This window comes from Delphinapterus leucas, chromosome X (genome assembly GCF_059928025.1).
Source record: "Delphinapterus leucas isolate spDelLeu-1000000601 "Yukka" chromosome X, BTC_Dleu_Yukka2, whole genome shotgun sequence".
NCBI classification, from domain to species: Eukaryota; Metazoa; Chordata; class Mammalia; order Artiodactyla; family Monodontidae; genus Delphinapterus; species Delphinapterus leucas.
In genome coordinates, this window is record NC_143150.1 from 116,639,155 (window position 1) to 116,661,549 (window position 22,395).

At 44.0% G+C, this 22,395-nt stretch overlaps 1 protein-coding gene and 1 pseudogene across 5 annotated transcripts in view; both read left to right on the plus strand.

Moving 5' to 3' along the window:
• SH3KBP1 (SH3 domain containing kinase binding protein 1) overlaps positions 1-22,395 on the plus strand; it is a 343,295-nt gene that overhangs the window by 249,254 nt on the left and 71,646 nt on the right. For all 5 annotated transcript variants that reach the window (XM_030763169.2, XM_030763171.2, XM_030763168.2 and 2 more), the window contains one exon: positions 2,847-2,941. In XM_030763169.2, coding sequence (XP_030619029.1) covers positions 2,847-2,941 — 95 coding nt within the window. The remainder of the gene's footprint in view (positions 1-2,846; positions 2,942-22,395) is intronic.
• On the plus strand, positions 16,043-19,208 carry LOC111170378 (broad substrate specificity ATP-binding cassette transporter ABCG2 pseudogene; annotated as a pseudogene).

Below are 22,395 nucleotides of genomic sequence, written 5' to 3' on the forward strand. Positions count from 1 at the left end.
GTGTGCGCGCGCGCGTGTGTACCTGAATCACTTTGCTGTCTACCTGAAACTACCACAACATTGTAAATTAACTCTACTTCAATTTTTAAAATGATTATAAAAAATATTATTTGCCTAGACGTACTTGACTCATCCCTAGGGCTGTGGGAGTGTTCCCTATTCCTGAGTACAATGCCTGAGCAAATTAGGGTTCTATGAACTGGGAAGGGAATGGGGAATGGTGGCCGGGAAGTTAACCAACAATGTCTACCACACTTAATTGACTTTTTTTTTTAAACATCTTTATTGGAGTATAATTGTTTTACAATGGTGTGTTAGTTTATGCTTCATAACAAAGTGAATCAGTTATACATATACATATGTCCCCATATCTCTTCCCTCTTGCATCTCCCTCCCTCCCACCCTCCCTATCCCACCCCTCTAGGTGGTCACAAAGCACCGAGCTGATCTCCCTGTGCTGTGCGGCTGCTTCCCACTAGCTATCTGTTTTACGTTTGGTAGTGTATATATGTCCATGCCACTCTCTCGCTTCGTCACAGCTTACCCTTCCCCCTCCCCATGTCCTCAAGTCCATTCTCTATATAATTGACTTTTTTTGATGGAAAGGAATAAAAACATGACTTGTTCCTCTTCTTTGTTGGCCATGGATGTCTTATCTTCTGTGTAAAACGTTTCCATGATTTTGATCCAACAAATTATTCTTAAAGCCAGGACTCTGCAGGGCAGTTCTTCAATAATACTGTATTTATTTCAGTGTTGCTGTAAGTTTTGAGGTTGGGTAGTCATATTTCACTAGCACAGTCAGTAGGAAAATTGGTAAGGAGCTGTCATTATCCAATTTAAAGATGCTTAACTTTTTCCCTCCCTTTAGAACATTTGGGCCAATTCAGAGTTTGGGAGGTTTGCTGTAACGAATTTAAGAGGGATGGAACTATGTGGGCTTAGGAATATATGGGCGGATTGGTATTGATGGGATTTAGAACTAGTGCCTCTTAGCATGAGTTAAGGAGCAAAAGGCATCAGCTTCCCAGAGTACCTAAGACAGAAGGTTTCCAGCACTAGGATAGGGGGTGTAACTGATATCTTCAAGCCATTGGACAGAAAGCAAAAGCATCTGTAAACAAAGTAAGTCCCTCTCTTTCCCTCTCCCCTTTCGTCTCTCCTCCCCTCCCTATTCTCTGTCATATCCCAACGCTAGACCACAGTGTGTCTGTATTATAGACTTTTTATTGCATTGATTTTATATATCACTCTCTTTGATTGATGTGACATTAACCACAATAAAAAGAATCCCACATTTTAGTGATAAAAATTATTCTAGGAACACTGTAATTGATACTTATGTATATAGCTCTAGGCTGTAATCTGTCTGCAGGAATGGCCTAATCGTTGGGCAATATTTAACGCCATTCAAAGCCATTAGGGTTGTTGACTTTGAGGCGGACTAATAAATACCTGTCCAGGTAGATACTAATTCTCTTGAATTTTTCTTTCCACCTTCTGTCCTGTGTCATTAAACGTATTCTCTAAGTCTTAGTTTCCCAAATACCTTACAAATGTTTTCAGTGTCTTCTAAACAGGTGCCTTTGTGTACATAGAGAAGGTTTTAATATCAGGTAGCCTTTCAAAAGCATATAATTCAGGGCATATTTGAATGGCTTTTGAGTGGCCTTAGTGTTTTTCTCTCTTTGGTGAAAGCTGGTGCATTTCCTTGCCGATGAACAGTCGTAGGTTCCTGAGTAGGCAGGTTCCCACAGAGAGACCATGGGACATATTTGAAAAGTTCTCCCCCCGACACGTGTGCGAAGAGCATTTGGTCAGTATTTGTTGGCCATTTGTGGTTGACACATGTCCACATACAACTCCATTGACATCTGTCTCTTTTGAGTGCCGTGTCAGCTTTGTAACATACAGATACCCTGTTTCTGATTCAGTGATGTGTGGAAGACAGTGAGGGCAAAACTTAAGCTTTTTGCTCTTTGTAGATTATGTCTACTTATGCATTCACCTGAAGAATATATAAAATGGTATGTAAATGCCACGGAGCGGCTGGGCCCGTGAGCCACAACTACTGAGCCTGCGCGTCTTAAGCCCGTGCTCCGCAACAAGAGAGGCCGCGATAGTGAGAGGCCCGTGCACCGCAATGAAGAGTGGCCCGCGCTTGCCGCAACCAGAGAAAGCGCTCGCACAGAAACGAAGACCCAACACAGCCAAAAATAAATATAAAAATAAATTAATTAATTTTTTTAAAAAAGACCTAAAGAAGAAATACATGGTGAATATCTTTTAAAAAAATGGTATGTAGGGCTTCCCTGGTGGCACAGTGGTTGAGAGTCTGCCTGCCGATGCAGGGGACATGGGTTCGTGCCCCGGTCCGGGAGGATCCCACATGCCGTGGAGCAGCTGGGCCCGTGAGCCATGGCCGCTGAGCCTGCGCGTCCGGAGCCTGTGCTCCGCAACGGGAGAGGCCACGACAGTGAGGGGCCCGCGTACCACCAAAAAAAAAAAAAAAAAAAAAATGGTATGTAAAATAAAGAGTATTCAAAAATACACATTTATTTTCTGAGACCAAGGAAACCTTTTTTGCTTTTCTGCCTGAGAGAAGCAAAGCAGTCAGTTGCTTTCATGATGTCACATGATTTTTGAGGGAAAAATGAGAATAAATATGCATGAACCAAAAATGAGCAATCTTGGATAGTTTTCCGAGGGTGACCCTTCTTTCTTTACACAGTAGTTGTGCTCTTTCTGTTAAGCGTGCTTTTCTCTGAAGTTAATGTAACATCTCCTCCTGGACCAGCTCATTAGATAAAGCATTTTAAGGGTTGTGTTTTCTTTTCTTCTTACAGCCAAGGATTACTGCAAAGTAATATTTCCATATGAGGCACAGAACGACGATGAATTGACAATCAAAGAAGGAGATATAGTCACTCTCATCAATAAGGTAAACAAAGGTTCCCTCCTGCCTTCTAAGCTATGAACCACTTTGAGGTGTTGACTGGATAGTACGCGCTTATATTTTAACCCTTGAAGCAGTTAATTTTCATGATCCTGCATTCCCAAGGAAGAATCTTACGTCTTTCCTCTCAATCAGGCTAAGCCACATGTAGCCAGGTGAATGAATGAACTTGAAACTCCAGTAGATTCCGTTTGCCTTGGAGCCAGCTGCAGATTTGCATGGCCCTGTCCCAGAAGGGCTAACCCGGAAGGCGGAAGACGGCCTGCTTGGTCAGAGAGCCCGCCCTCCACAGCAGCCCTGGCTGCAAAGCTCTGTGCCATGAGGTATCCAAGGAGGGGCTTCCAAAAGGCGAGGTCGTACATCACAGGCAGAAAAGGCTTAAAGAATGTTTACTGTACAGATCAACGACAGGTAGCGTGCCTGAGAGAGTCTTGCCCGTCTTGCTGGGGCTGAGAAGCTCGGATGATTTTATTATCACTACAGACAGTGATTTTAGGCTACATCTGTGTGAAGTGACGCAGCTTAACAGGGCCTGGACCATGTGCTGTGTATGCTTTCATGCAATGGTACTCACCAAGTGGGTGGTTGAAAGATCCATTATTTAAGTAATTCCTGGAATATATGGCCTTTTCTCTGAAGTATAGGGTTTTTGTGATGGTTGACTACGACAAAAAGCTGAGCAGTCTTTAGGATGTATGAGGTGCTTTTAGTCTTGTATCCAGGTAAGTGGCAAGCAATGTGGAATTCTCTTAGCACGGGCCTGACTGGGGGATCACATGGCTGCCTGTGTTCATGCGGGGCTGGACAGCATTGACAGGGTGGAGGGTGCAGGGAAAGGGGAGAGAGAACAGGGGCTTAAGGTGGGAAGCAGGCCCTGGGTCCTGTTGTCTCTGGCCGTTACTGACAGGCAAGGGACCATGGTGTTGCCCATCCCCCATCCCACGGCCCCGAGTGTGTCCATAAGTGATTGGTAGGATTTCCCTTTATGACCTTATAATCAAGGACAGTTACCTTTAAGAAATGGCTATGGAGGTTGTGTGTTTTCAGAGCCTGAGCCGTAGATGCCAGGGAATGCATGACCCCAGAGGTTAAGGAGATTGCCAAAGGTCAGATTATTTTAGGGAGAAATCTTGGCGCTCTCACCCTCTCCATCGAAAGTGGTGTGCTGGACAATGCTAGGGTGACTTTCTGGACTAGTACCCTATTCCCTGCTTTGCTGATGGCCCCAGAACTCATCCATCTTTTCACCTGTAAAATATTCTCCCATGAACTTATTTCAGTACATCTCTGTAGGTGTTGAATGTGGCCGGAGGAAATCAGAGGAGGGGAAACGCTGCCCTTCTCGTGCTTTTCAGCTGAGGACGCAAAGCGGTTCTTTCTTTGCCACCCTTCCCCTTGTCCTGCGGGCGGGCCTCCTCCGGGATGCTTTCCTAGGCACGGTGCATTTCCTATTTTAAATCAGACCCTTAACCAAGTACATGAAATGGCTGTGAAGCATGATAAAAATACTCTGATAACTGGCACAGAGACTTGGTTCTACTACCACAGGGGAAGGGGTAGAGCACTTTTCCCCTGATGATATAGTGACCAGAGGATTAAACAGCTGCCACTCTTTGTAATGGGGGGGCTCATTTTCCTGTTTCTGTTTGGGGGAGCACCCTCTTTTCAGTTGAAAACCGGATGTACAATAACATTTACTAAGGTTTGGGGGAAAGAAAAGCCCACCACGGATGGTCTCTTGTCTGAACACATGTATTTCTACCTTAGCATCTTATATTCCAGTCCTTGTCATTTGATTATATACGATGAGAACACGTTCATTCTGATTATTCCATTCCTCCCTGCCAGGCTGACATCCAGTCCAATAAAAGGAATTGAAATTTCTTGAAGAGCTTATTTAGTCAGAGAGGGACTCTCTCCCGGTCCTATCTACACAGTAGGGAGAAAGGAACGGGGCGGAGGTGGAAGGCTGCTGTCAGGAGTGTCCTGAGGGTTGCATCTGATTTTCCCAGTTCCACAGCTGAATGTGTTTAGAAGCAGTTTGGACCTGTGAAGCAGCTTACAGATATCACAATTACACTTGCAAAGCGAGCACTTGGCACCCTCCCTGTCACCTTGGTCCCTTGTCCTGGCTCGCACACTAATTGTGCTGCTCAGGCCAGAGCGCCCGGGTGGCTCATCTTGGCACTTGCTCCTCCTGGTCTCACCCTGCCCCCACCCCCAAGCCCAGCAGCGCCAGCCCCCGAGGATCCTGCCTTCCTGCCTCCCGGCCACTTCTGTCCCTGGCAGAGCCAGGCCCTGGTCTGCACCTCCAGGGCCTCGTCCCTCCTCCTTTCTCCAGCACCTTCCACAGAGCATGCTCCACAGGAGAGCCCTGGGCTGACCAATGGAGGGATGCTTTCCCCAGCTCCAGTTTCCACCTGCTGCATCCCTATCACCCTAGCGCCTGCCTTTTATCATCCCATAACAGCCTCTGCTCGTGTAACCTCTCTGTTCCAGCGAAGGGCTTTGGTAACTTTCTCTCCTTCATTGTAAGACTGGGCTAGATATCCGGCCACGTGGTCTGGCCACAGACCCTAAAGCCGACCTCACAGAGCAGCCGTGAGGATGTACTAAGATGCTGGTATAAGTGCCTCTCGCAGGGAGGGGTCCATCACTGGTACCTGTAATCCTAGGAATTGTCAGTTCATCTCTGCTCTTTCTCTGACCTCAGAAATGGGAATGCAGGGGCTCTTGTGGCTGGGCCCAGTTTATAGCTGGGGCTGGAATGCTGTGATATCAAGTAGGTAACAGTGATAAAAAATATATATACCTAAAATAGGTAAGAATTTGCAGTGGGTAAGAATTCACAATGGGTGAGATTTCAGCAAGAATTTGGAAAGAAAACATGCCATAAATATTTTGCCTGCTGAGGGTGGGAAGGATGGAATCTGAGTCTGTCAAACCCTGCTTTATAGAAAAGTCTTACTCTTGCTCTGAGTTTAGGTATCGCCCAGAAGTTCATTTAGATGACTGTGTGCTTTTCATATTGCAGAGTGAATAGTTTCGCCACAATTTGTTTAATATGCACTTTGATATGCCTCTTTATTGTATTATGAGTTGAGATGAAATAGCTCTTCTCTAAATTTGATGGCTTTTGCTGTAGACGTTCTCGATTTACCCCAAATTCTGGTGGTGGTTTCATTTTATAATCATTTAGGGTGGTTTCCCTTTGCCCTGCTTCTATGAGCTGTGGCAGGAGTCATAGGGCAGACGTTGCCCTCATTTTTAGCCCTAGATTGTCACTTCATATAGTTTTCTAGAAAATGAGTCATACACCTTTAGTGGGTGCTTATACGCCCTCCTCGGTTCCTGAAATAATGCACAAAGGCCCGAACTATTTGTGTGTGTCCCTGGAAACTAGGATGAAATGTGGCAACCCGAATGGTTTCTTTTTTAGTTTATTTATAAAATAGAATTCTTGTGGATTTGGGAACATGTCCACGGGTGCAGAACACACCTGTGTTTAGCTTTTATTTCCAGTCACTCAAAAATAGCTCCTTAAAAAAATAAAAATAGCTCCTTCGTCTGTGTTCCTGCCACCCCCATCCCTGCCTTCCTGATTTGTGCTCAGAGCGTGGTTGAAAGGGTTCAGAAGCCTCTGGGTCTCGTTTCCAACCTGAGAAGCTCCCTGGAGAAGGGGTCAGGCGAGGCTCTACTGTGAAGCATGCGCCTTGCCCTGACCACTGCCGCTTGGGGCAGAGCGAGCCCAGCTGTGCAGAGGGACGATGTCCCTGCCCTTGGCCAACGCCTCCTGGCCTCAGAGCAGTGGCCCTTTCCTCCCAGCCCCCGGTAACCTAGGAGGAAGGGCTTCTCACGTGACCCCTCTGTAAACAAAGATCTTCGGGTATTTCTTATCAAAAGGCTCCCCTGAGTGGCTGTGTCTTTGACCGGTTACAAAGCAAACAGAAACCCCCTTTCTTCATGGTTATAAAGCCTATTTGACAACATCAAGGTAAACACAGAGAAAGGTAATGTTATTGACTAAAGTCACGGTGTGGTGGAGTCGGAAGGAAGGAGAAGGGGACAGCATTGATGTTCGGGGGAGAAAACCGATATATGCGCCTCTCAAGAAAGAGGGAACCCAGTGGAGTAGCTAAAGGTAGACGGTCACCACTACGAAAAAATACCAACTAGGAATTTCGCCTTTTCTTAGGGATGTATCAAACCAGGGACCCCAAATGTCTGAGCTAGACCTGCTGCTGTGAGGGCAGAGTTAGGACTGATTCTAACTCACCAGCTTCCTCCAGCTCTCCCTCAACGTGTTTTCCTCCCTCCTTTCCCAGACAGCGGTTGAGCATTTAACTTAATAGTAATAGCTCCGGGCTTCCCTGGTGGCGCAGTGGTTAAGAATCCGCCTGCCAGTGGAGGGGACACGGGTTCGAGCCCTGGTGCCGGAAGATCCCACATGCCGCGGAGCAACTAAGCCCATGCGCCACAACTACTGAGCCTGTGCTCTAGAGCCCACGAGCCACAACTACTGAGCCCGTGTGCCTAGAGCCTGTGCTCTGCAACAAGGGAAGCTACTGCAATGAGAAGCCCGCGCACCACAACAAAGACCCAACGCAGCCAAAAATAAATAAATAAAATAAAATAAACTTTAAAAAAAATCTGAATCATGAAAAACAATAGTAATAGCTCCTGCAGGACCAGAACTTCCCAGCGCAGGACCCTTCTGGGCCACTGGCAGCAAGAGTCCGGGACCCCTCAGCACCCTGCCTTTTCACGCATGCTCACAGCAGCCCTGGGAGCTAGGCGGGACCATGGTGTTCTGTCCAGATGGCAAAGGAGGAAGAGGCCCAGAGCGTGGAAGTGACTTTCCCAAAGGCCTCACAGTAATCAGTGGCCGAGCCAGGGCAGGGTCTCCTGACCCTGAACATGGGAGCTGGCAGGGCGGGATTGCTCTGTTTCCTGTGGGGCTGTGGATGCTCGCGGTAGGTGCGGCTCAGTCACTCCCCGAGGTGACTCTTGTCTACTTATTGACTCACGCTCTGTTACCGGGTATATCTAGGGCAGGTGCCTGTGCAATTTTCTTTTTAAATTAATGACATTATCATTATTTTATTAGGAAAACAATATTACCACGCCATTCCCCCATCCATCTGTTTCCGACATTTTTGTGTCCATGTCTCTGACCTCGTAGGGTCAGGAGCATGCAGGACTTTCTGATTCCATTGTCACATCTACAGAAATGGATTGGTAGTGCAGAGGACATGACGAGCTCAGCTCAGGGCTAACGTTGCTTCTTTTTGTGCCTAAAGCCCTCCTCTCCCACTTCTTTCTTCCCATGCCCACAGCCTACTTTGCTTTCCTCTGTTCTTCCGGACCCAGGTTAGTTTTCTGCTTGCTGTCACCATTGAAAGGGGGGGGGGAGAGGGAGAGAGGCGGGGGGGGGGGAGGAGAGAAAGAAAGAAAAGGCATCCCTAGCTCCTTCCTAAGTCATTCTGTGATGATATGTTCTTTTGTTTGTTCTAATGTTTATTTTCCCTTCCTGCCTCCCTCCCATTAATTTATTAATTGAAACATTTATTCATGAACAAAATGTTTCCAGACTTCCTTGCTTCTCTCCCCACAGGAAAGTGGCTTTAGAAATCTCATGAAGTGTTCTCAGCTTGGTATAAGAAAGCCGATCAGCTATGTAGATTGCTGGCCTTGACCCTTTCTCTCTCAACTGCTGAAGCTTTTAGCAGAGCTAAAGTGTAGGATTAAATGTGGTTTCAGGGATGAGGAGTAAATTAGCAGGTGTCACCCTGAAAGTGATGACACACTGACAGAGCCATTAGAAGGACATGTTTTATGAGTGAATGAAGAAGTTAGGTGTAGGTCTGGGATCATCTGGGTTTACACACATTTGAAAAATGTCAGCGTTCAGCAGATGAGTCATTTATGTCATAGGATGTATTTCTTGCAGTATAGCCTGTCTTGTTAGACTGCATATGTCCCTACTGGGGACAGCAGTCACAATATATCTCCTCCTCAGAGCATTAGAAATCCCAAGGAATACAGTTTGTTGCTGTTTTGTCTTCCTCTTTAAAGTAACCTGGACACCAGGACCGATGGGAAGATTCCCGACACCAGAAACACATTTGATCAAAACTCTTTCTCCTGGGACTTCCCTGGTGGTCCAGTGGTTAAGACTCCACCTTCCAATGCAGGGGGTGTGGGTTCCATCCCTGGTCAGGGAGCTAAGATCCCACATGCCTTCGGGGCCAAAAACCCAAAACAGAAAACAGAAGCACTATTGTAACAAATCCAATAAAGACTTTAAAAATGGTCCACATCAAAAAATCTTTTAAAAAACACAAAAAACCCAAACTCTTCCTCCTGAGCATGTTTACCATCACAGAGACACAGTTTTTAAATTAGATGAGGTTGGTGAAAGTAGGACTTGGCGGTGGGAGAACACTTCGCTTTAGTTTACCAGTAGACAGTCAAAACAGTGCCACCCAGAAATTTTGATGATTGCAGATTTCTCATAGACAGAGGAGTTTGCAGTTGACACAGATTCTCAACTTTACATGCCTCCTCAAATTATATAAAACTGTCTAAAGGGACCCTGTGTTCGTTCAGCCTAATTGTAATCTCTCTCCCAAGTGCTGTGCTTTAGTGGCAGGACATTAGTAAGCCTTGCTACAGCATCCTGGGATGTTTTTCTCCTGCAACACACAGAAAACTCTGCAGGTGTCTTAAGGAATTAGAGAGACTCTTTCTGTTTTCTCTCTCCACTCTTTCTATTTCTATTACTCTGAGAGGGCTGTTGTGAGGATTAAGTGAGATGTTGTGGCTGAAAGTGCTTTAGAAATTAAAAATTACAGCTATTGCTGTGATAAGTTATGATCGGAAGAAGAAAAGACAAATGCCCATTGACTGGGAGTTCTCTCTTGGTATATTGAACTCTCCTGAAATTAAGGTCAGTAGTTTCCCTGAAATGCCCCTGTATTATTTATTTTAACTTTTCTTAGGATGAAAGTAATTTATTATATTCAGTAGTTGTGTAGCCCCTATCTTCTTAAAGTATCTCAAAGGTCTTACATTCACATTTGCATTTTATTAAAATATACTTTTCTGAGATGGCATGGGATGCACTTTTAAGTAATACTTTAAAATTAAATAAGTAAAACTTACTCTTAGAGAATGAGAACAAAACAGATAAATACGAAGGAAAGTCAGAATCACCTGTGACTGCGTCACCGTCAGATACCTCTCTTAATATCTGAGCTGTGTTCTCCCAGACTTTATACACACACAGAGACACACACACACAATTACAGCTTAAAAATAAAAATAAGGTCATATCATATACACTCTTTTGTTTACCCCCTTTGCCCCCAATATATCTTGCCTATCTTTGGCAGCACGGTTAAATGGTTCCTTAGCATCCCAATGTATGGAGTACCACGATCCTCTTTTATATTTGGCTTGTTTCTGGTTCTTCCCTATTTTACACCATGTTGCATGTAGTCATCACCTTGTTTGTAGATCTTCATGAATGTAATTATTTCTGCCACTTTCTGCTACTTGTGTAACCTTGGGCGGGCTGCTCAGTCTCTCTGTGCCTTAGTTTGTTTCCACATCTGTGAAATGGGGATGATAACGGTACCTACCTCCTGGTGTTGTAAAGATTAAGTGAGTTAAAGGAGGTAAAGCACTTGGAATGCCTGGCTCCTAGTAAGTTCTGTATAAATGTTAGCAGTTGTTGTTATTTCCTGATGATCAATTGCTAAATGTATTGATGCCTCAGTGCCTTTTAAAGGCATTCAAGTGATGTTCTGAAAGATTGTGCCAATTTAGTCTCCCCCCAGGAGCCTATGAGAATGTTTCCCTATCCTTGTCATGCCCGGATATTATCATTCTTTCTAATCTCTGCTAATCTGATAGGCATTTGCATTTTTTAAAATGATTACTCAAGTTGAAAATGTTATGTGTCGTTTTCCAATTGATTTTTATAAAAATACTTTATATTCATGACATTAACCTGTCATCTTTCACATTACAAATGTTTTTTCTCAGTTTATGACTCATAGAGATATTTAAGAAAATATCATTAAAAGTAAATACCTTTTGGACTTAAAATTTCCCCATTTTATAGTTAACTACATGGTGCAGTAAAATTCATCCTTTTAAGAATAGTTTTACTTAAGGCTTTTATATTTTAGTCCTAGTTCGAAAGGGTAGCTGGCTATTACATGCATTCCTTTTCTGCCTTCCTCAGGGCTTTCAGAGGTTCTATTTAAAGCTTCTGTCCTTACAGTATTTTCTTTATAGCGGCATTCAGAGAACCCCCGAGATTTGGCATGGATAAGGATCCTCATATCCTAGACCAGGGCTTCACAAACTTTCTCTGGAAAGGGTCAGAGAGAAAATATTTTATATTTTATGGGCTATATAGTATCTATCTCAACTATACAAAAGCAGTCATAGGTGTAAATGAATGGGTGTGGCTGAGTTCCAATAAAGCTTTATTTATGGACACTTAAATTTGAATTTCCTGTAATTTTCATATTCTTTGAAATATTATTCTTTTGATTTTTAAAAACCATTTGAAAATGTAAAAACTATTCTTCGCTTGAGGTCTGTACAAAAATAGGTAGCAGGCCAGATTTAACCCATGGGATGTAGTTTGCTAGCCCTTGAAATAGAATGTCTAGAAACAGACCCATGAAAATATAGGCAATTAATTTTCAACAGAGGTGCAAAGAAAATTTAAGAAAGAAAGGATAATCTTTTCAAGAAATGGTGCTGGTACAATTGAACATACCTAGACAAAAAAAAAAAAAAAAAAGCCCTAACCTAATCTAACACATTATGCAAAAATTAACTCAAAATGGACCACAGATCTGCATAGAAAACATAAGACATTAAAAAGTTATTTATGGAAACAGGGCTTCCCTGGTGGCGCAGTGGTTGAGAGTCTGCCTACCGATACGGGGGACATGGGTTCGTGCCCCGGTCCGGGAAGATCCCACATGGCCACTGAGCCTGCGCATCCGGAGCCGGTGCTCCGCAACGGGAGAGGCCACAACAGTGAGAGGCCCGCGTACCGCAAAAAAAAAAAAGTTATTATGAAAACATAGGAGAAGAGAGTTGTTATACAATCCATGAAAGAGAGAGCTGCTGCACTGGACTCTGGCAAAATTAAAAACTTTGCTCTGCAAAGATACTATTGAGAGAATGTTGTTTGTTGGTTGGTCTCTTTTTCTTACAAGATCATCTGAGCTCCAGTGTTTAGTAAATAATTGCTTGATACGTAATTGCATGAATTTCAAGGACCTTGGTTTTGTTCTGAGTCTTCCTGGGAATATACTTTGTAAGACAAGACCATGAATCTCCCATAGCAGAGCCGTCCCCTGCACCCCACCTCTGTACCCCTGTGCCACTTTCTCCCCAGGGTGGCGAACAAGTGCAGCCATATTCCACTAGTCAGGCCTGGACTTAGATGAGCTGCCTGAGAACCGAGATTTGACCTGGGAATTATATTTTTTCACTCACTGCACAGGCCTAGAAGCTAAATTTGCTGTGTATAGAGAAAAAGACTCCAAACAAATTTTCATGCCAAGGAATAAGCTTTCCTAAAAGAAAGGCTTAAAAGAAATGTAGATTTGTCTTGTAAGAAAGGGAGATGGAAGGTAAGAATTCACCAGTAGCTGCTGCAGCTGGCTTGGATGTTCTTGACCTTCACAATGATCATGGCTATGCCCTTCGCTTCTTATTCCTTCCTGATGCTTATTTGGGAAATGAAGATTCCTCCGCCCTCACCCTAACAGCCTTCTTTGTATCTCTTAGAGGTGGTGCAGGAGCTAAGAACAGCTCTTAAAACATAATGAAAGATGCTTTATCAATGCTACTGTGTTTGTAATGAAGCAAAATGATTTTGTATTATATCTACTATCCTTTTAATGGAAGAAAGGCATGTATTTGGATGCAGAATCAATATATTTCCCTAAACATAAATGAAAATGAAATCTCAGCTGTAGGATGGACAGCTTGAGAGGTAAATTATGCCATTAGCCATAAGCTTTGGATGAGCTGAAGGCGCCGTTAGAAACAGCTTCTAAAATTTAGCATTAAGTGGTCCTTGCAGTGTAAATGACGTAACAAGTAGAAAATGAGAAGTTTCTATGAAAACATATTGTTACATAATTTCACATGCTTGATTATATTTAAATGGACAAAAGAGTGCAAAAGTGCCACCTTGATGATTTGCATTTGGTGTATGACTTGTCCACCTGCCCTAATGTCTCTGGTCATTCTTAAAGCCAGATTATAAGTACCCAGGAAAGGCCCTCCCTGCAAACATCTCCTTTTCACATGATTACTGATTTTTGAAGTAGAATTTAAGGGGGTAGAAAGTCTTTCATTCTACTATTAGAAAAAAAAAGGCTAAAAGCATAAACATTTCCTAAGACTTAGGACTGTATAAGCTGCAAATGAAATAACGAAATCAGTAAGCAGTTCTTATATATACATTGTGACAAACCGTACGGCCATGCCCCACAACTCCAGGACATGCCCAGTGTGAATGGTGACCCTGGAGTTGGGCCAATATGGCAGCATCTGTTGGGTGCTGTTCTCTGAAGAGGCTCCGGATAGAAACATCTTTTTCTAAGAGGGAAACAGTCTATGAGCCCGGAGGCCTTTGGGGCTTCCGCTCTGGGTTGTCTCCTATTAAAGTCCCCTCAGGCCTCCCTGATTCCTGTCTGCCTGCCTCTCAAGATGCCTGTGAAAGCTCTGTTCTCTTTCGGGGGACTGAGATTGGGTTTCAACTTTTTTCTCATTTCTTAGTGACATCTGGACTCAAACGTTACTTCTGTAGCATTTCCTAACCCCTGTGCTCTGAGTGGGTTCTAGGAGCATAGGACAGTGATCCCCTCAGCTCTCCTGGGTGGGTGGGAAGGGCCTTAGGTGGGTGGAAGAACCCCCACCGCCTCCCAGTTGATGATGTCCAACAACATCAGGCCTCCAGCAGCATGTCATCAAAATATTATCGTTTTATAGGTGTGCCATTATCTGGAAAAGGTTGGGTGGCACTACCTTACTGCATTGTATTTAACTTTTCCATATAAAGATGTTCAACAGTAACTCTAATTTTCCTTAGGGAATATTCCGCCTTCCTTGTTAGAGAAGAGTGTATATGACTAGCACAGGGAACTCCAGGATAGTTAAAATCCCTTGTATGTGCCTTCATTTCAGAAATTCTTTCTCTAGGACCTCTTTTGGGAATTAGACCTTGAAATAGCTCAGACTTTTAAAGATAGAGCTTAAAGTTCTATTCTATCTAGAATAAAATAAATTCACTCTAATTAAAGAAACAGTCTTTTAAGGTGAGAATATAACTTCTGGTTGTGGCCATGATGGAGTAAAGAGCATTAGATTTAACCTCCTGCCATAGACAATTTTAAAATTGGACAAAATACATGAACCAGCTGTTTTGAGGCATTGGACAATGCACAGCACAGGGATGTGATCCTTGAGAGAAGGGAAGCATAAAGTGAGTTCCCTGTCAACCCTGGCTTTTTGCCTGGGGGCACTTTCTACATTGCAGCACAGGGCACTGGAGCCTAAAGAGAGAGCAGAAGACTCATTGGATTGAATCAACGGAGGCTGTAACTCACGGCTGCCGAGGTGGATGGAATTTTCAGGGCAGGGAATTGCAGAGGAGCACGAGCTGTGCAAAGAAAGAGCTCCAAAAGTCTATCTATAAGGGTCCCTTGAGTCTTTGGCCAAGTACTAGGCTGTGTATCAGTGAGGCAAGACCCGGCCGAAAATAAGTGGGGGGAGGAGGGTGTGTGGGTGGGCTGTGAGCTGAGTGGATATCCCAGAGGTCACCAGTGATAGGAGATGTTGGAGTTCTGGCCAAGCAGAATGGAAGAACTTTGTTGAACACACTTGGCATCCAATTGACAACTCAGAAAAGTTAGCCATAGGAATAGCGCTACCCTAGACCCACCCTAAATGAAGCGCAAAACCAAGCCTTGACAGGTCAAGCTGACCTGCAAGTAACATGCCCACCGTAAGGAAACTCCACACTCTTGCAAGGAAAACAACAAAATTCAGTCCTTCAACAATGTAGCGTGCAGTGCATGGCTGTTGAGAACATGCAGTCACACATTACCAGATGTACGAAGAAGCAGGAAACTGTGAGATATGGTATGGGTAGCTTGTAAAAGGCATGTGGTCATTTCTGAATACAGTGTTCAGGCATCACGACATGCTTTAATCAATATCGACATAACTAAAAGGAAGCTTGATTACGGCTTTTTGTATGTTACTCATCCACTTTTTTTGTTACCAGTTATACAATATGTAAAATGAAAAAGTCAGCAGTTAGTATAGCAAAGCCTGTAAGTTGTTGCCCAATAAAAAGTCAGGATTGTTTTTACAAGTGGACAATCTCTTTGAGGTCATGACTTCCCAGTATCACAAAACAGTGAATGACTGCCTAAACCTCACCTATCCCAGATGTTGATATTTGGAATGTGACATCTTCTTGAGTGGGCTTGTCCCTGGGACGGTCTCCTCGGCTTCCCTCATTAACCGTGGTCTGCCAGGCATTTCTTGTGACGCTGAGATAGGCCGTGGTTCTCTTTTCCTCCTGTTACCTCATAAACTGTGATGTTGACGAGCCTGCTAGAGTAACTGCCTTATGGGATGCTGGAAATTCTGAGCAGAAATCCCAGCCATGCAGAATGATTGCATCTCTTCGGGAGGTGTTAACAAGCAGCGGTAGAACTGAGTGCTCATGGGCTTCGGCTTCCATGGAGCTTCCTCTCAACAGTCCCCCTGAAGCTCCATGCAGAAGGTGTTTATTAGTAAATATTAAACAGCACTTTTCGTACTGTTCGTGGGATGTTGAGGGTGTGAGACCCCCCTCGGGGCACTCAGAGGCTCACTTGACAGCCATACCGAAGTCAAACAACACTCACTTTCTCCTCTAGTGATATTTCAGTCATCAGAGAAGGTCGTGAAAACAGCCATGCTGGATAATTTCTGGGAAATCGGTACTAGGGAGTGTGGGGACAGCTGACCACCAGGGGAAGTGACCAAGCAGAGTGCTTTTCTTTTTCAAGAGGACCAGGTGGTGAACCCATCATTTGGGGGTTTGCTATGGCGATTTCTGAGCTATACGTTCCTGTCCAAACTCGAACAGGGCACTTATGATGTCTTAGAAAATGTGACCTACCTTTTCAAGGTACTTTTTGAGTTGTTACTACAATTATGAACAAATATTCAGTACAGACCAACCGGTAAGCCTGATTGAATAGATGAAGCTTTCTTATATAGCTAATCTAGACCTGCCTCTTCCTCGTTCAACTTGACGTCACTTCGGATGTTTGGAAATTGTGGGAAGTAGATTAGTATTGTGGGGGCAGATTGGGCCATCCATCGATTCATCCATTCAGCCAACGTGTATTCATAATCAATATTTTCCAGGCACTGTGCTAGGTATTTGGTGGATACAGAGATATAAATAAAAGATCCTTTGTTTTCAGGGAGCTTACCATTTTTGAGAACCTTTCTACTCAAAGTGTGGTCCAGTAGCATTGACATCACCTGGGAACCTGTTAGAAATGCTGAATCTCTGACCAGCCCCAGACCTAGTGAATCCGAATTGTCATTTTCACCTGATCCCCCGTGGTGTGTCTGCAGGAGAAAGAAACAGGACTAGTATTGCAATGGAGCTTATTACTGATTCATCCATCTTGTTCCTGGATGAGCCCACAACTGGCTTAGATTCAAGCACAGCAAATGCTGTCCTTTTGCTTCTGAAGAGAATGTCTAAATAAGGATGGACAACCATTTTATCCATTCATCAGCCTCGTTATTCCGTCTTCAAGTTCTTTGACAGCCTTACCTTGTTGGCCTCAGAAAGATTAATGTTCCACGGGCCTGCTCAGGAGGCCTTGGGTTACTTTCCATCCACTGGTTACCACTGTGAGCCCTATAATAACCCTGCAGACTTCTTCCTGGACGTCATTAATGGAGACTCCTGTGCTGTGGTGTTAAACAGAGAAGACACAGATGGTGAAGCCAGGGAGACTGAAGAGCCTTCCAAGAAAGATATTCCGCTCATAGGAAAATTAACTGAGTTTTATGCCAACTCCTCCTTCTTCAAGGAGACAAAAGTTGAGTTAGATCAACTCTCAGGGGGTCAGAAGAAGAATATTTCAGTCTACAAGGAGATCACCTATGCCACCTCCTTCTGTCATCAGCTCAGATGGATTTCCAGACGTTCATTCAAAAACTTACTGGGTGATCTCCAGGCTTCTATAGTTCAGATAATTGTAACAGTCATCCTGGGACTGGTTATAGGTGCCATTTTCTACGATCTAAAAAATGATCCTACAGGAATGCAGAACAGAGCCAGGGTGCGCTCCTTCCTGACCACCAACCAGTGTTTCAGCAGTGTGTCGGCCGTGGAGCTCCTGGTGGTCGAGAAGAAGCTCTTCATACATGAATATATCAGTGGATACTACAGAGTGTCATCTTACTTCTTTGGAAAACTGTTATCTGATTTACTCCCCATGAGGATGTTACCAAGTATTATATTTACTAGTATAACATACTCCCCGTTAGGACTGAAACCACAGGTGGAGGCCTTCTTCATCATGATGTTTACCGTGATGATGGTGGCTTATTCAGCCCGTTCAATGGCGCTGGCCATAGCAGCAAGTCAGAGCGTGGTATCCATAGCAACGCTTCTCATGACCATCTCTTTTGTGTTTATGATGATATTTTCAGGGCTGTTGGTAAATCTTAGAACCGTTGTGCCTTGGCTCTCGTGGCTTCAGTACTTCAGCATTTCTCGATATGGCTTTGCGACTTTGCAGCATAATGAATTTCTGGGACAAAACTTCTGCCCAGGACTCAGTGTAACAACAAACAGTACCTATAGCTATGCAATATGTACTGGCAAAGAATTTCTGGAAAACCAGGGCGTCACTTTCTCACCTTGGGGCCTGTGGAGGAATCACGTAGCCTTGGCACACATGATTGTTACCTTCCTTACAGTTGCCTACCCGAAATTATTATTCCTTAAAAATTTTTCCTAAATTTCTCTTTAATTTACATGATTTACCCCACCTTAAAAAGGGAGCATCTTGATTTCAGTAAAAAAAAAAAAAAAAAAAAAAAAGCCAGAAGTGATTCTAAATGTGCAGCCAGCTTTGAGAAGCACTGGTCTAAGATGTTGCTTTGCACTCTTGACGAAATGGAGCCCCATATGAGGTTGCAGCAGGGTTTGCAATTTACAAGGCAAGTGGCAAGTTTGTCTTTTCTAAAGATTTAAAGTGCCTAGACGAGGGGCAGACACAGCAGAGCTCACAGGTGACTCCCTGCCGCCAGGTTGGATGACAGGGAGCGGCTCTCAGCTGACCCCCAGTGCGAGAGCTGTGTGCAGTGGTGGAGTGCTTCCGCCATGTTCCCCAGGGCCTCTGTGGCAGGATGGAGCAGACTAAGGCCTGACACTGAGGTCTGGGCCGGGCTTCCCTCCTCAGACACACCCTGGGGGCTTCACATCCCTCCCCTGAGCCCTCCAAGTGTGTGAGCTGCTGCCAGGGGGTTTCACCGGAAGATGGTGCTGAGTCGCATGACAGATGTATGTGTGCTTAATTAAGACACTTTCCTGGCCTCATTATCCCTCATGGTCTCTGGGACCAGCCCCTAGAATCACAGTAATGACGACAAACCAGCAGCAGTTGTGTTACTCTTTACACCTCAAACATCTCCTGTGTATCAAGGAACTGAGACCCAGAGTTTTTATCACTAGTGGACCACTTAAATATCTGATGGCCCAAGTTCGCTCTCCTTCTCCTCTCTCTGAGATATCTTGGCTAACCCAAGATAGTGCAGAACATTGAGGCTGGAGTACAGCACACCTAAGGCTCTGTTTATTCATTCCTTAAAAGGAAAAACATTATTTGTATTTTACAAGGAAAAATATATTTTACGCTAATATCTGCCTGGCGATGAGGCATAGAGAAACCATTTTGAGGGCTTAATCATAGAAGAGTGAACATTCTATGTCAGAAATATAATTCTTTCCATACTCTTTGACTCTTGATAAGGGCCGAGGTCTACTTTCCTCTGCTTACATGTGAATAGATCTTATTTCTAATCATCATTGTTCTGGAAACTTCCATCTACATGCTGATCTTTAACTCTTTCCCACTGCAAACCCCTGCCTCATTTAAAGGCCATCCCGTCACCTGCAGACGCTGCCCTTTCCTCATCCTTATTGGAATCTCAAAATCCACTAGGGTGGATCTTGGCATAACCATCGTGGGTTGTGCCTGTGGTATAATTATTAGTAGTGTCCCAGGTTTGGAAATAAATTATATGGTAACCCTAAAATCTTCCAGTATTTTGCCAACACTGCGTCTCTCCTTAGTGGTCACCTACTGCCTCATTGTCCTGCCTTCACCCACCTCCTGCCATCCTCCTTGGGGACATTAACTCCATCCTGATGATGTTCTGGCCTCACAAATCATTGACTGTCCATTCTCCCCACCCCCCCCCGTCACTCATGGTTGCCATCTTGCCTCACCCCTCACATCACTCTTCAGTAGAGGTTGGTTGGAATCTCCTGGGAGCCAAACATTGCCTTCACTCTAAGTGCCAATTCTTGAATGTTCTCTTCTATGACCCCAGCTTCCCACTCTCCCTCTTCCCTTCCTTCACACTTGGTGATCCCACCCTTGACCTTTCTCATTACCTTGATTCTTGCCCTCGTTCTCTCCTTTCAGGCCGCCTGGTTTCTCTTGGTCCCACTTGCTGTTAATCCAGCCTAGGACTCCTGCCGGTGTTTCGGTGCCATGTTGATTCATTGTGTCTGCCTCTCCCATTAGGCTCTGAGCTTGGGAGCCCCATAAGGACATGATGATTTTCTTTTTCCTCCTGAATTCCTCTCCTACCCTGCATGTTTTAGGTCCTCATTAAATAAATTGCATTTGCTGTTCTTTCACACTTCTCGAAGCAGAGCCCTCATACAAATAATTCTCTCTTCATCTCTGCCGCCAAAAGCCTAGTTCTTTTGTCTGGTTTGTTGAAGATGACTTATTTTCATTTCTCATTTTGCTGTCAGAATTCTTCCTGCTTCCCTTAAATTAGCTTCTATTGCTAGGGGAAAAGAAGTCTCAGTTCTCTAAATCTCTGTCCCACTCCAGGCATCTTGACCCTGTGGCTATTTTCTGTCCTGCAGCAGGCTCCCTTTCACTTTTCTTAGTATTCTGTCACACTGTCAGTTTTCTTTCTTCAACATACTTATCTCATCCATGAGCTTTGTATTTGTTCTTATACCAGTCAGAACAATTAGACATACTGTGTTCTATCTTCACGCTTTCCCTCTCTTACCTTGAATTACACAATGATTAGCACTGTTCATGTTTTCCTTAAAAAGCAGAACATAGATGAGCCGTTCGAGCTACTCACCACTGATGGGAGGTATAATAAATGTAATGTCACATGCACTGTTTTCCCCTGTAGGTGTGCATAAGTTCTGAAGTTATTCTGCATATGCTTTTTTTGTTTTGATTTGTTTATTAAAATTTTCTTTGCTGTTTTTCTCACATATGAAGCAGGAGGCTTCATTACAGTGGTTCTTGGGTTACTGATTGCGTAAGGCTAATGGGAAGCATAGCCTTGAACCATTTAGAAAGCTTGAAAGAAAGCCTTCAAAAGAAATATAGCACTAAACAATATTTGAGTGCCTTTTATGGACATAATTCTGTATCAGATGATCTGAAATGAATGTGGAGAAAAGTCCACTCCTCACATAAGCAAACCCTTCACACATGAAAAGATTTAAGATTATTTGAAAAGCTGTTAATGATTCTCTCCTCTTTGGTACTAGATCTCATGGTTGATACCTGTTATAAAAAAAGGACCTTGTATGTTATGTGTGTGCATGTGTGCGTGTGTGTGTTTCACACAAATCTCTAAGCTCCCTGGAATTAGGGATCATGTTCTTTTGCATGTTTAATGTTTGGTGCCTACAGAATGAATTTAAATATACTTTACATGTAATAGTTGTTTGTTGAATGGGATATCGTGAAATGCAAATTAACACAGTTCTGAGTGTCAGAGAAAAGGTAAAGCTTCCATTATAGTCACTTTCCTAAAGATGAGTTTCAAGTTGGGCTTTGAAGATGAGAGGGACTTGTCCAGAAAAAGAAGAGGAAAAAAATTATGCCAGGCATTTCCTCAGAAACAGAGGCTCTGGATTGAAAGACTTAATTTCCAAGGATTAGGAGTAAAGAAATTCCACCCCCTCCTCCTTCATAAGTTTTTCTGATATCGTTGATGCCATAACAGTTTCTCGGGGATGGAAGAACGTCAGAAGTCATCAGATTCTGCCACCACCACCCATGTTCATGAGTCCCTTCTTAGGGACTACTGCTAGATTGTTTAGGGTGTGACGTGACGTGGGCAGGAACAGAATACTTACCTGGGCTCCTCATTGGCACTTTCCAGGAAAGATAAGCATTCTTTCATATTGTAAGTCTCCTGAACCTTGATTTGTTCTGAGTAGATCTGAACTTGATGCTTCAGGTGTCTTTGTCTCTTGGTGTTGGTTGCGACTAGAATTTATAGTGTGATTAAGGACTCAGGTCAGTCTATCCTTATAACAGATACCACTGGGGTAAAAGAGGATGCTGAGCATTTACTTCTCACCTGAGGTGGCCCTGTGTTAACTTCCATAGAATCCTCACAGGCTGGGGTAGATGGAGGCTATCTTGTCCTGCAGTAACCCTAGTCTTGGGCTGTGGGAGATCACAGAGCTCAGGGTTAGGAAGAGTCTTCTTTGATTCCAGAAATATTTATTATATTGTGCATTGGGCTGGGGGTATAATGGTGAACAATTCAGATGTGTTTCTCTTTTTGCTGGAATGGATGCTCTAGCAAGGCACATAGTGAGTCACGTAAGCCAGGGCCTCCAGAGGCTTATCACCAGGGCCTAGGCCAGCTGCACATCTGCCGCTTGAGGCCTCGTCACCCCTTCTTCAGCCCCACTGGTATTGTGGAGGGCCATGAGTGCGTCTCCGTGGGCCCTGAGCAGGAATTCCTCACTTTTCTGAGCATTTATTTTCAAAGTCCTCTGTGTTACTAGCATTTTTTGGAAAGCCTTCGCTCATTTCAGGCTTTAGCTGGAAATTGTTGACCACAGTCTGAGAATTGGGTTTTTACTCAAGGACCTGTACTTGACAGTGGTGTGTATGCTGTACATACACTGGGAAGGAAGAAATGCCCAAGTGAGGAGGTTTACAGCAGGACAGGTGGGTCTTGGATTGAGGTGGGAGAAGTGGAGTTGGACCCAGAGCACAAATGCGAGATATATTATCAGACTAGAGCAAATCAAACTTCCAAGCAGTTGGGGATGGGGAAAAATAGAGGCGGTTCTGTGG